Below are 12456 nucleotides of genomic sequence, written 5' to 3' on the forward strand. Positions count from 1 at the left end.
CCATAGTCCCTTCTATGAATTTGAGAGTGGTTACATTTCTCCAGCCCCCCATCCCTAAGCTGTTTACCTTAAAAAGGTGACGTTATTGTTTGATTTACAGATTCCCCTTTTTTTTTTTAAAGCTTTTATTTGTTTGGCTTTGAACTGCTTAATACTGTCAATGAACTCGCAGCTCATGTGCAAGTCCCTCTAAGCCTTTCGTATCTGTTGCGGATGAAATTAAATCGCCACCAATTAAATCCAAGGACAAAGAAGTTATGTGGATGCAATGAAACTAAAAGGTAGGTTACTGGTAGTGTGGTACAAGTCACTAATATTTAAATTTTTCTTGGCCGTTTCCCTTCAATAATATGGTCAATACGTGTCAACGGTTACATTAGACATATAGACAATCAATAGAAAACTGAAGAGAACTCCCAAGTTCAGTAAGTAAAAAGGATGCTAATGCCTTTAAAAAGAAAATGTATATGTATGAATCTCATTTGTTTATTAATCATTCTTAATGGATAGAAATACACCCGTTTTGTGTGAATTTGTGATCAAACAGGGGTATCCTTTTTTTTTTCAAAGACGAGTTGATTGAGGGATGTTAACAATATCTGAAGGTATCACAACATTTCTGAATAGGACCCCTGTACAATAAGTGTTTTTCAAGCCTGTTCCCGTGGACCCACAGGACTGCATATTTGTTCCTGTCCAGCATGACCCCAGGTGCTTCAATTAGCCCATGATTAGTTGATTCAGGTGTGTGTGTGTTAGACCAATCACTTTTGGCACAGACATTTTTTTTCTTTCTTTAAAACTCACATAGCCTACTATGAAACATAATTACCGACGCCAGCGGTAACCGTATCCATAGCTACCTTGCTTTTGAACCGTATTCTACAACTTGAACATAACAGACGTGTTGACCATATATGGCGTTCTACAGGTAACAACTGCTTCTTATTAGAAGTGGTCCCGTGTGGCTCCCACAGTTGGTAGAACATGTTGATTTGCATCATCGGGGTTGTGGGTTTGATTCCCGCTGGAGCGACCGATAACGAAAACTTATACGTGCATTAATGTATGGCGCTTTGGATAAAAGCATCTGCTAATTGGCAATTTTGGTATATATTTTAAAAACACCATATCAAGTAAGATACTATTATCATATAAAATCTCAATTTGATGTTTTGGAGAGAGAGAGAGAGAGAGAGAGAGAGAAAAAAAAAATCCATGATCAAATGCTTAGTCCACACCTGAGTACATCTGTCAGAACTTATGGTCTGAACCGTTTCCATCCTTCCAGCAGGTCTCCACACCTGCTCATTTTTTGTCTTTGCCTTTTAACCAAGGACTGATTTCTACCTGGGTAAACCAGTACCCCTTTCACACTGTCGTACCTGCTCGAACCAAACTGCTGGCGCCGATACTCAGGCCAGCTGAGGACAACTTGGCTCGGTTCAGCTTGGCAGTGTGAGAATCCCTCAGGCAGGGTAGCCTAGTGGTTAGAGTGTTGGACTATTTAAATAAAGGTAAAATTAAAATAAAAGGTGTGGATACTCCAACCAATCAGTGGCATTCATTGATCAAGGAGGTGCCAGGGGAGAAACGTCTAACCAGCAGGGCTGGATAGAACTCGAGGAGACGAGTTCATTAAACAACCCATCCATGACATGAGCTAAGGGTCTGTTATCACCGTTGTGGAACTGCAGCACAACCTAGTCAGCAAAGCCTCTTGATGGGAGAATTACAACTGAAACAGTGAAGACCTATTCTCTCTGATCACGTCGTCTGGTCGTCCCTTGGCGCTTGTCAGACGGTCACAAATACCTTGCATCTATCTGCATGTCACTGCAGTCTTATTCTAATCAAATGTATTTATAAAAGCCCTTCTTACATCAGCTGATGTCTCAAAAGTGCTGTACAGAAACCCAGCCTAAAACCTCCAAACAGCAAGTAATGCAGGTGTAGAAGCACGGTGGCTAGGAAAAAAGTCCCTAGAAAGGCCAAAACCTAGGAAGAATCCTAGAGAGGAACCAGGCTATGAGAGGTGGCCAGTCCTCTTCTGTCTGTGCCAGGCAGAGAGGAACCAGGCTATGAGGGGTGGCCAGTCCTCTTCTTGCTGTGCCGGGTGGAGATGATAACAGAACATGGCCAAGATCGTCTTCCATCAGTGTCTATACAGAATATTTCTCAATGCACACCATTGCTTATTGCAGTGCACTGATACACTGGGTAACTATAGCTCATTTGACTCTCTGAATCAAGTCCTTAATTACTAGACATGCTCACGACCCCAACTAGAAGAGTAGTGTGTTTTTGTCAGTAGCGATAGCATGGCAATAAAAAAAATAGTATATTTTCCACTGATTCTTTAAACTCACAATTAATGTAAATTGAAATAATACTGGAGTGTGTTGTTTCAATGTTAAATCGGGTGATGAGTATTGACTGCATACTCACCTGTAAAGAGTGACGTATGGTCAGGATATTATCTACGGCCCGTCTACAACTGGCACCTAAAGCACTGAGGATTTGAGTTCTGACGTCAGTAACAGCTGGGTTTACTTCCCTGTTCACTGCAGTGGAGGCTGGTAAGGAGGAGGACGGGTTCATTGTAATGGAGGCTGGTAGGAGGAGGACGGGCTCATTGTAATGGAGTTGGTAGGAGGAGGACGGGTTCATTGTAATGGAGGCTGGTAGGAGGAGGACGGGCTCTTTGTAATGGAGTTGGTAGGAGGAGGACGGGCTCATTGTAATGGAGTTGGTAGGAGGAGGACGGGCTCATTGTAATGGAGTTGGTAGGAGGAGGACGGGCTCATTAATGGAGGCTGGTAGGAGGAGGACGGGCTCATTGTAATGGAGTTGGTAGGAGGAGGACGGGCTCATTGTGATGGAGGCTGGTAGGAGGAGGACGGGCTCATTGTAATGGAGGCTGGTAGGAGGAGGACGGGCTCATTGTAATGGAGTTGGTAGGAGGAGGACGGGCTCATTGTAATGGAGTTGGTAGGAGGAGGACGGGCTCATTGTAATGGAGTTGGTAGGAGGAGGACGGGCTCATTGTAATGGAGTTGGTAGGAGGAGGACGGGCTCATTGTAATGGAGTTGGTAGGAGGAGGACGGGCTCATTGTAATGGAGTTGGTAGGAGGAGGACGGGCTCATTGTAATGGAGTTGGTAGGAGGAGGACGGGCTCATTGTAATGGAGTTGGTAGGAGGAGGACGGGCTCATTGTAATGGAGTTGGTAGGAGGAGGACGGGCTCATTGTAATGGAGTTGGTAGGAGGAGGACGGGCTCATTGTAATGGAGTTGGTAGGAGGAGGACGGGCTCATTGTAATGGAGTTGGTAGGAGGAGGACGGGCTCATTGTAATGGAGTTGGTAGGAGGAGGACGGGCTCATTGTAATGGAGTTGGTAGGAGGAGGACGGGCTCATTGTAATGGCTGGAATCAATATAACGGAGTCAAACGTGGTTTCCGTGTGTTTTGATACTGTTTATCCCATTCTAGCCATTACAATGAGCCTGTCCTCCTACAGCTCCTCCTACCAGCCTCCATTACAATGAGCCTGTCCTCCTACAGCTCCTCCCACCAGCCTCCACTATGTGATGCCATAACATGGGTGCTGTAAACAATACAACTATTTTTGTCCATTTGTGACACCAGAAAGTGGTATTCTGCTCTTCTCTCACCCCCCAGACAACACACAAACACACATATTTGTCAGCCACATTGCCGTGTCCCAGGAGCTATTTTGGGGCTTAAGAGCCTTGCCAAAGGGCACAGCGATAGGAGAGTGTGTCAAGGATATGACACCAACAGCCCTCCAGATGCAAGTTCAGTCCCCACAGTATCATCCCACTGGGCACACTATGTCATTTAGGCTACCCTGGGGCGGCAGGGTGGTTAGAGCGTTGGACTAGTAACCGGAAGGTTGTAAGTTCAAACCCCCGAGCTGACAAGGTTGTTCTGCCCCTGAACAGGCAGTTAACCCACTATTCCTAGGCTGTCATTGAAAATAAGAATGGGTTCTTAACTGACTTGCCTAGTTAAATAAAATGTTTAAAAAAAGGCAATAAAAAAATACAAAAATTAAATGTGGAAATGTGGGTAATATTTGGTTGGGACGTTGATCAATGAGATTCAACCTCTTTTTATTCACCCATTCTAAAAAGACAGCCTGAAGTTTGTTGAAATCTCAATGTGTTATTACTATGCTTTTGAATCTCGCTCGGGCAGCTTCTGCACCCACATTTCCCCCCCCAATGGGTTTTTATAGTAAAGACATGTAATTTAACTGTAAAAAAAAAAAAATCTATTACCTTTTTAATGTGCCATGACCACAACCAGTCATGACATTTTCATCGGATTGTCAAACAAATCACAAAAGTAGGTTACCTTCGTACGTTCATCCAAAAATAATTCCAGCATCCCAACAGTGCACTGTTGTATATTTTTGGGGGATTATTCCCTGTTCGCAAGACCCCTTGATGATGTGAGTCCTGGGGCAATTTGCCTCTTCTGCCTAATGGTAAGTACACCACTGCCTGCGTGTAGACTGCAGTTAATCAAGCAGGTGACCAAATTACTTCTGGGTCAACAGAGCTTACTGTGCTTTCAACTATTTATACTGAACAATAATACAAACACAACTTGTTGGTCACATTTTTCATGTACTGAAATAAAAGTTTACTAGAAATTTTCCATACGCACAAAATGCTTAATTTCTCTCAAATTCTGTGCTCAAATGTGTTTACATCCCTGTTAGAGCATTTCTCCTTTACCAAGATAATCCATCCACCTGACGGGTGTGGCATATCAAGAAGCTGATTAAACAGCATGATCATTACACAGGTGCACCTTGTGCTGGGGGACAAAAGGCAACTCTTAAAGTGTGCCGTTTTGTCACGCAACACAATGTCTCAGGTTGAGGGAGCATGCATTTGGCATGCTGACTGCAGGAATGTCCACGAGCTGTTGCCAGATAATTTAATGTTAATTTCTCTACCGTAAATTGCCTCCAATGTCGTTTTAGTGAATTTGGCAGTGTAACCACACCAGCCCAGGACTTCCACATTCGTCTTCTTCAGCTGCGGGATTGTCTGAGAAGAATTTCTGCACCAACTGTCAGAAACCGTCTGTGAAACTTGCTCGTCGTCCTCACCAGGGTCTTGACCTGACTGCAGTTCGGCGTCGTAACCGACTTCAGTGGGCAAATACTCGCCTTCGATGGCCACTGGCACGCTGGAGCAGTGTACTCTTCACGGATGGATCCCAGTTTCAACTGTACCGGCCAGATGGCAGACAGCGTGTATGGCGTTGTGTGGACGAGCGGTTTGTTGATGTTAATGTTGTGAACAGAGTGCCCCATGGTGGGGTTATGGTATGGGCAGGCATAAGCTATGGACAATGAATACAATTGCATTTTTATCGATTCGCAATTTGAATGCACCGAGATACTGAGGCCCATTGTCGTGCCATTCATCCGCCACCATCACCTCATGTTTCAGCATGATAATGCACAGCCTCATGTCGCAAAGATCGGTACACAATTCCTGGAAGTTGATAATGTCCCAGTTATTCTATGGGCAAAATACTCACCAGGCATGTCACCCATGGATCGATGTGTATGACAGTGTAATCGATGTGAAAAGGCTAGCTAGTTAGGTGGTAATGTGCGCTATTAGCGTTTCCAATCGGTGATGTCACTCGCTCTGAGACCTTGAAGAAGTGGTTCCCCTTGCTCTGCAGGGGCCGCGATCTTTTGTGGAGCGATGGGTAACGATGCTTCGTGGGTGACTTGTCTGTGTGCAGAGGGTCCCTGGTTCGAGCCCGGGTAGGGGGCGAGGAGACGGACTAAAGTTATACTGTTACAACAACATGTTCCAGTCCCCCCCGAGATCTGGCAACTTCACACAACCATTGAAGAAGACTGGGGAAACATTCCACAGGCCACAATCAACAGCCTGATCAACTCTATGTGAAGGAGATGTGGTCGTGCTGAATGAGGTAAATGGTGGTGACACCAGATGCTGACTGGTTTTCTGATCCATGCCCCTACTTCTTTAAGGTATCTGTGACCATCAGATGCATATCTGTATTCCCAGTCATGTGAATTCCATAGATTAGGGCCTAATGAATCTATTTCAATAGAGTGATTTCCTCATTTAAACTGTAACTCAGTACAATCTTTGAATCTTTGTTGCATTTATATTTTTGTTCAGTTGTAAAAGCACAACCGAATTCCAACTGTAAAAACAATGTCAGATTTGTGTAATTGTCATGTAAAATGTGTTATCACTGCACAGCCATTTTAAAAGCACAACAAAGTTAAAAATGGGATCACGATGTCAGATATTTTGTATTTATACATTAACTCAATGTGTTACCACTGTGCTTCATCTAATAGCACAACCCAATAACCTGGATTGGAGTTGAGAATGAGATGACATTAAAGTACATGGTGTGATGTGATCAACACTGTTCAATATTCTACACAGATTATTACAGATTATTACAGCGATTGTGAAGATCTCCACCGACCTGCGACCTTTGCACGCTATCTTGAAACATGCACGTTTTCTATTATTGCATAAGGACACATTTATAGTTACAATAACCAGTCGCCATGGATGTGTTTTTTAAAAAAGAATTTAAAGGTTGAATAAATACTGTTCCATTAGTTTGTTAGAACCTTAGCCTAAAGTTATCTACTATATTTGGTTGTTTGGTTGACAAAGCAACTGAATATTAACATTTTACAGGAGAAGTGTCTTCGGTGCCACTAACTTTATGAATTAATAATTTATTATGTTGAATTCGCATCTCCATCTCAACCCAAAAAAATCAAAGATAAAGAATTGGACTAAATCAAATCTTTATTTAAAGTGCTTTTAAAAAGGTGAACAATGCAGAAATCGCTCTCTGCCATTTCCCGTTTGCTAATATTAGAATAGTTTGCCTAATTTCAGTTTATAGGACAAAAACAAGTAAGTACAGTGTAGAGAATCAATGTACCATCTAAACCTCTGTGAAATAGATTTTCCATAACCAAAAGAATATTGTATTTTCAGCTGTTTTTAAAGCTGGTGTACAAAAAAAAACGAAAGTTAAAGACGCCAAAACGAAACGCAAGAACGGGAAACATAGAAATAGAGCACATAGATATATAGAACATAGAAATAGAGCACATAGATATATAGAACATAGAAATAGAGCACATAGATATATAGAACATAGAAATAGAGTACACACTGTAGATATATAGAACATATCTACCGCTTCTTAGACTGGCTTTCAATGAGATTGACAGATCTATAGCTGAATTTGGCCCGGGTCACCCAAAAGGTTACATACTGCAGCTTTAAAGTATGATTTGATTTATATTCCTATTCTTTAACTTAGATTTTTTTTGGGGGATGAGATGGAGATGTGAATCCAACATATCAATTATTCATTTGTAGATAAGTCTGGATGTAATTACAAAGTCAGTAGCACAGATGGAACTATCCAATCAGAAGATACATCTTCAAATGTTAATATTTGGTTGCGTTGACAAACAAACACAATTCAATATCCATTGAGTCTTATAAATGTATAATTTCTGTTGGATTCACATCTCCATCTCAACCAAAAAAATCTAAGTTGTAGAATGTGACCAAATCAAACTTTAAAATGCACTTTAAATTACGTTTTTGATTTAGTCTTATTCTTTAACTAAAATGTTGGTTTAGATGCAGACGTAAATCTAAAATATGAATTTTTATCTGGTAGATTCAATTTGAAATCAACCAGAGTTTGAATCCCTAGGCTTATGTATTGTCTATTTTTTTTAGTTTAACCCTGAGTTGAATTGAAACAATAGCGGTTGATGACCTTGCAAATGCTACATAGGCCTAAATAGTATCATTGATGATATTATAGTATGTATAGGGTTGAAGCTCAATGTTAAATACAAATCTCCCTATTATCATATGTAAGCCAATATGACACCAATGTCGATGAAAATTCGCAAATCGACTTGGGAGGTACACATCACCCCCCGTTAGCAATTGAGTTTTCAGAGTTTACCTAGCTCAAATTCTAGACGTCAGATTAAAACTAGACTATAGCGTCCATAAAGTGACCATTGGACTTTAAAAAAAAATGTAGTTCTGACTAAGTTTGTAGGTGCAACAGTTTTTATAAGATGTATCAATTTATTGGTCTCACGTCCTCATTTCTCTCTATTTAAGAACCTACCTTTTTGTAGCATTTCTGACAATGCTAACATCTTTTCAACTGAACCTTAAGAGTTTTAAAAACAGAACCAGCACTTGTTTGCCTGCGCAAAATCCGCAACTAGCTAGTAGCGGGCTAGCAGTTGTAGCTAGATAGCTAACACCAGTCGGATGAGAAGCAAGCTACAAGCAAAGGAAGCTAGCTAGCTAGGAATATTTTTTGCTATGGAAGGTTTTTCATATGGCTGATGTCATCTGTGTAAACTAAATCAGAGCACAAACAAATAAGCTAGCAAATGTCCTTGGCTGCTATTATAGCCATTTAGCTAGCCAACTAGTCAGTAGTAGTTACAAGCCAACGAGCCTGCACCATAGCTTTATAGATCATCCACCACAAATCAATGTTGACAATATATCCTAGCTAGCTACATTCTTCTAATAAGCAGCTAGCTAAGTAAAGTTCATCGTCAACACCAAACATTGGGAAACTGCCACGCTGCTAACTTATAATACAGGCAATGGGCGTTGCTCATCTAGCTACTCCGGTATGATACAGTCAAACTGGCTAGATAGCTACGTGTGCAACCAGATGTCAGTTTCAGCACAAACACTGCTAGTTAGCTTACAAGTGCTCAGCATATGTGGGAACTCCAAGACTGTTGGGAAAGCATTCCAGGTGAAGCTGGTTGAGAGAATGCCAAGAGTGTGCAAAGCTGTCATCAAGGCAAAGGGTTTGAAGAATCTCATATAAAATATATTTCAATTTTTGTAACATTCTTTTGGTTACTATAGTTTTAATGTCTTCACTATTATTCTACAATGTAGAAAATAGTACAACATAAAGAAAATCCCTTGAATGAGTAGCTGTGTCCAAAGTATGTGCACACCTCTTCAAATGAGTGGATTGGGTTATTTCAGCCACACCCAATGCTAACAGGTGTATAAAATTGAGCACACCGCCATGCAATCTCCATAGACAAACATTAGCAGTATAATGGCCTTACTGAAGAGCTCAGTGACTTTCAACGTGGCACTGTCATATTCTGTAATATTCTGAGTTTAATGTCAATGAGGAATGGAGACGGGCTCTATAGACCTCAAAATATGAGTGACTGAGCCAAAACACACCTGTTATGTTGGGCACCTACAGACAAAAAAAACATGCTATGAAATACACACTCAGTGTACAAAATATTAGGAACACCTGCTCTTTCCATGACATAGACTGACCAGGTGAATCCAGGTGAAAGCTATGATCCCTTCTTGATGTCACTTGTTAAATCCACTTCAATCAGAGTCGATGAAGGTGAGGAGACAGGTTAAAGAAGGATTTTTAAGCCCTGAGACAATTGAGACATGTATTGTGTCTGTGTGCCATTCAGAGAGTGAATGAACAAGACAAAATATTGAAGTGTCTTTGAACGGGGTTTGGTAGTAGGTGCCAGGCGCACTGCTTTGAGTCTGTCAAGAACTGCAACACTGCTGGGTTTTTCACGCTCAACAGTTTCCTGTGTGTATCAAGAAGGTTCCACCACCCAAAGGACATCCAGCCAACTTGACACAACTGTGGGAAGCATTGGAGTCAACATGTGCCAGCATCCCTGTGGAACGCTTTCCACACCTTGTAGAGTCCATGACCCCGACGAAATGAGGCTGTTCTGAGGGGCAATGTTATTGAGCTGCAACCCAATATTAGGAAGGTGCTCCTAATGCTCTGCTCTCACACAGTGTATATTTAAGCAATAAGGCACGAGGGGGTGTGGTATAATGCCAATATACCACCGCTAAGGATGTTCTTAGGCAAAACGCCAATATACAAACCACAGAGGTGATTTATTGCTGTTATAAACTGGATACCAACGTAATTAGAGCAGTAAATGTTTTGTCATGCCCGTGGTCTGATATACCACGACTGTCAGCCAATCAGCATTCAGGGCTCGAACCACCTAGTTTATAATGCTAAAATAAAAGTTTGAGGAAATGCAGGCACCACATTACAAAACAGCTCAATGTAACCTTTTATTTCAATCGAGGCAAGTCAGTTAACGCATTCTTATTGACAATGACGGCCTACCGGGGAACAGTGGGTTAACTTGCTTTGTTCAGGGGCAGAACGACAGATTTTTACCTTGTCAGCTCAGTAACCTTTAGGTTACTGGCTCTAACCACGAGGCTACCAGCCGCCCCCCCACGACTGATGTTCTTTTAAGTATAACAGCAAAGCTAGCTTTCATATAAGAAATAAAAGAAGTTTGAAAAGGTTGTGTTCAAGTACTTTAACTTGAATGCGGTAAAACAATCACAATATCGTGGAAGCCCCTTATATAAGAGTATGAATTAGGTCATTCCTTGGCTGTGTGTTCATTGGGTCATTTTAAGAGCATTCCTTGGCCGTGTGTTCAGTGGGTCATTTTAAGAGCATTCCTTGGCTGTGTGTTCATTGGGTCATTTTAAGAGCATTCCTTGGCCGTGTGTTCATTGGGTCATTTTAAGAGCATTCCTTGGCCGTGTGTTCATTGGGTCATTTTAAGAGCATTCCTTGGCCGTGTGTTCATTGGGTCATTTTAAGAGCATTCCTTGGCCGTGTGTTCATTGGGTCATTTTAAGAGCATTCCTTGGCCGTGTGTTCATTGGGTCATTTTAAGAGCATTCCTTGGCCGTGTGTTCATTGGGTCATTTTAAGAGCATTCCTTGGCCGTGTGTTCATTGGGTCATTTTAAGAGCATTCCTTGGCCGTGTGTTCATTGGGTCATTTTAAGAGCATTCCTTGGCCGTGTGTTCATTGGGTCATTTTAAGAGCATTCCTTGGCCGTGTGTTCATTGGGTCATTTTAAGAGCATTCCTTGGCCGTGTGTTCATTGGGTCATTTTAAGAGCATTCCTTGGCCGTGTGTTCATTGGGTCATTTTAAGAGCATTCCTTGGCCGTGTGTTCATTGGGTCATTTTAAGAGCATTCCTTGGCCGTGTGTTCATTGGGTCATTTTAAGAGCATTCCTTGGCCGTGTGTTCATTGGGTCATTTTAAGAGCATTCCTTGGCCGTGTGTTCATTGGGTCATTTTAAGAGCATTCCTTGGCCGTGTGTTCATTGGGTCATTTTAAGAGCATTCCTTGGCCGTGTTCAGTGGGTCATTTTAAGAGCATTCCTTGGCCGTGTGTTCATTGGGTCATTTTAAGAGCATTCCTTGGCCGTGTGTTCATTGGGTCATTTTAAGAGCATTCCTTGGCCGTGTGTTCATTGGGTCATTTTAAGAGCATTCCTTGGCCGTGTGTTCATTGGGTCATTTTAAGAGCATTCCTTGGCCGTGTGTTCATTGGGTCATTTTAAGAGCATTCCTTGGCCGTGTGTTCAGTGGGTCATTTTAAGAGCATTCCTTGGCCGTGTGTTCAGTGGGTCATTTTAAGAGCATTCCTTGGCCGTGTGTTCAGTGGGTCATTTTAAGAGCATTCCTTGGCCGTGTGTTCAGTGGGTCATTTTAAGAGCATTCCTTGGCCGTGTGTTCAGTGGGTCATTTTAAGAGCATTCCTTGGCCGTGTGTTCATTGGGTCATTTTAAGAGCATTCCTTGGCCGTGTGTTCAGTGGGTCATTTTAAGAGCATTCCTTGGCCGTGTGTTCAGTGGGTCATTTTAAGAGCATTCCTTGGCCGTGTGTTATTGACAATGATGGTTCTGGTGTTCAAGCCGTAATTGCTTAATTATGTGCGTTGTGCAACACGTTGTGATGTACTGTGTAACATTTATAATGTTTGTTATGCACTCCACATGCACCGAGTGAACAAAACATTAAGAACACCTTCCTAATATTGAAGTCCCCTCTCATTTGCCCTCAGAACAGTTGAAACGGAGAAAGTTGATCTCGTCTTAACAGGGATATTCTTGTGTTTCTGTGTGTCTCCAGGTGCCTCCAGTCCAGCCAATAGGGTCTGTGGGTGGTCCCCCTGGCCCCCCAACCCCCTCTCTCACCCCCGGTGGACCCCCTTCCTTCCTGCCCGCTGGCTTCAACCCCACACAGATGCCTCCAGGTAACACTTGGTGCAACAGTATGGAACTGAATCAAATAACTAGAGGATCACAAACAAACATTGTCCCCCCCTCGGATTGTCATTGTAGAATTAAAACATATTTGTTCTGAAATATAAAGAGGTCCAAACGAACCTTTTTATAATCACAAATGCGTTTGAAGATATGTTGTTCGTCCATTTGTTTGATTTGAACTTTTCTAACCCATATGTTTTATGGCTCTGCTCTGTCTGC

At 42.1% G+C, this 12456-nt stretch overlaps 1 protein-coding gene across 1 annotated transcript in view; it reads left to right on the top strand.

The window, feature by feature from the left end:
• Nucleotides 1-12456, top strand: part of LOC112266208 (SR-related and CTD-associated factor 4) — a 47438-nt gene that overhangs the window by 34320 nt on the left and 662 nt on the right. Inside the window, exon 13 of the mRNA XM_042296497.1 lies at nt 12101-12224. Coding sequence (XP_042152431.1) covers nt 12101-12224 — 124 coding nt within the window. The remainder of the gene's footprint in view (nt 1-12100; nt 12225-12456) is intronic.

This window comes from Oncorhynchus tshawytscha, linkage group LG13, assembly GCF_018296145.1.
Source record: "Oncorhynchus tshawytscha isolate Ot180627B linkage group LG13, Otsh_v2.0, whole genome shotgun sequence".
NCBI classification, from domain to species: Eukaryota; Metazoa; Chordata; class Actinopteri; order Salmoniformes; family Salmonidae; genus Oncorhynchus; species Oncorhynchus tshawytscha.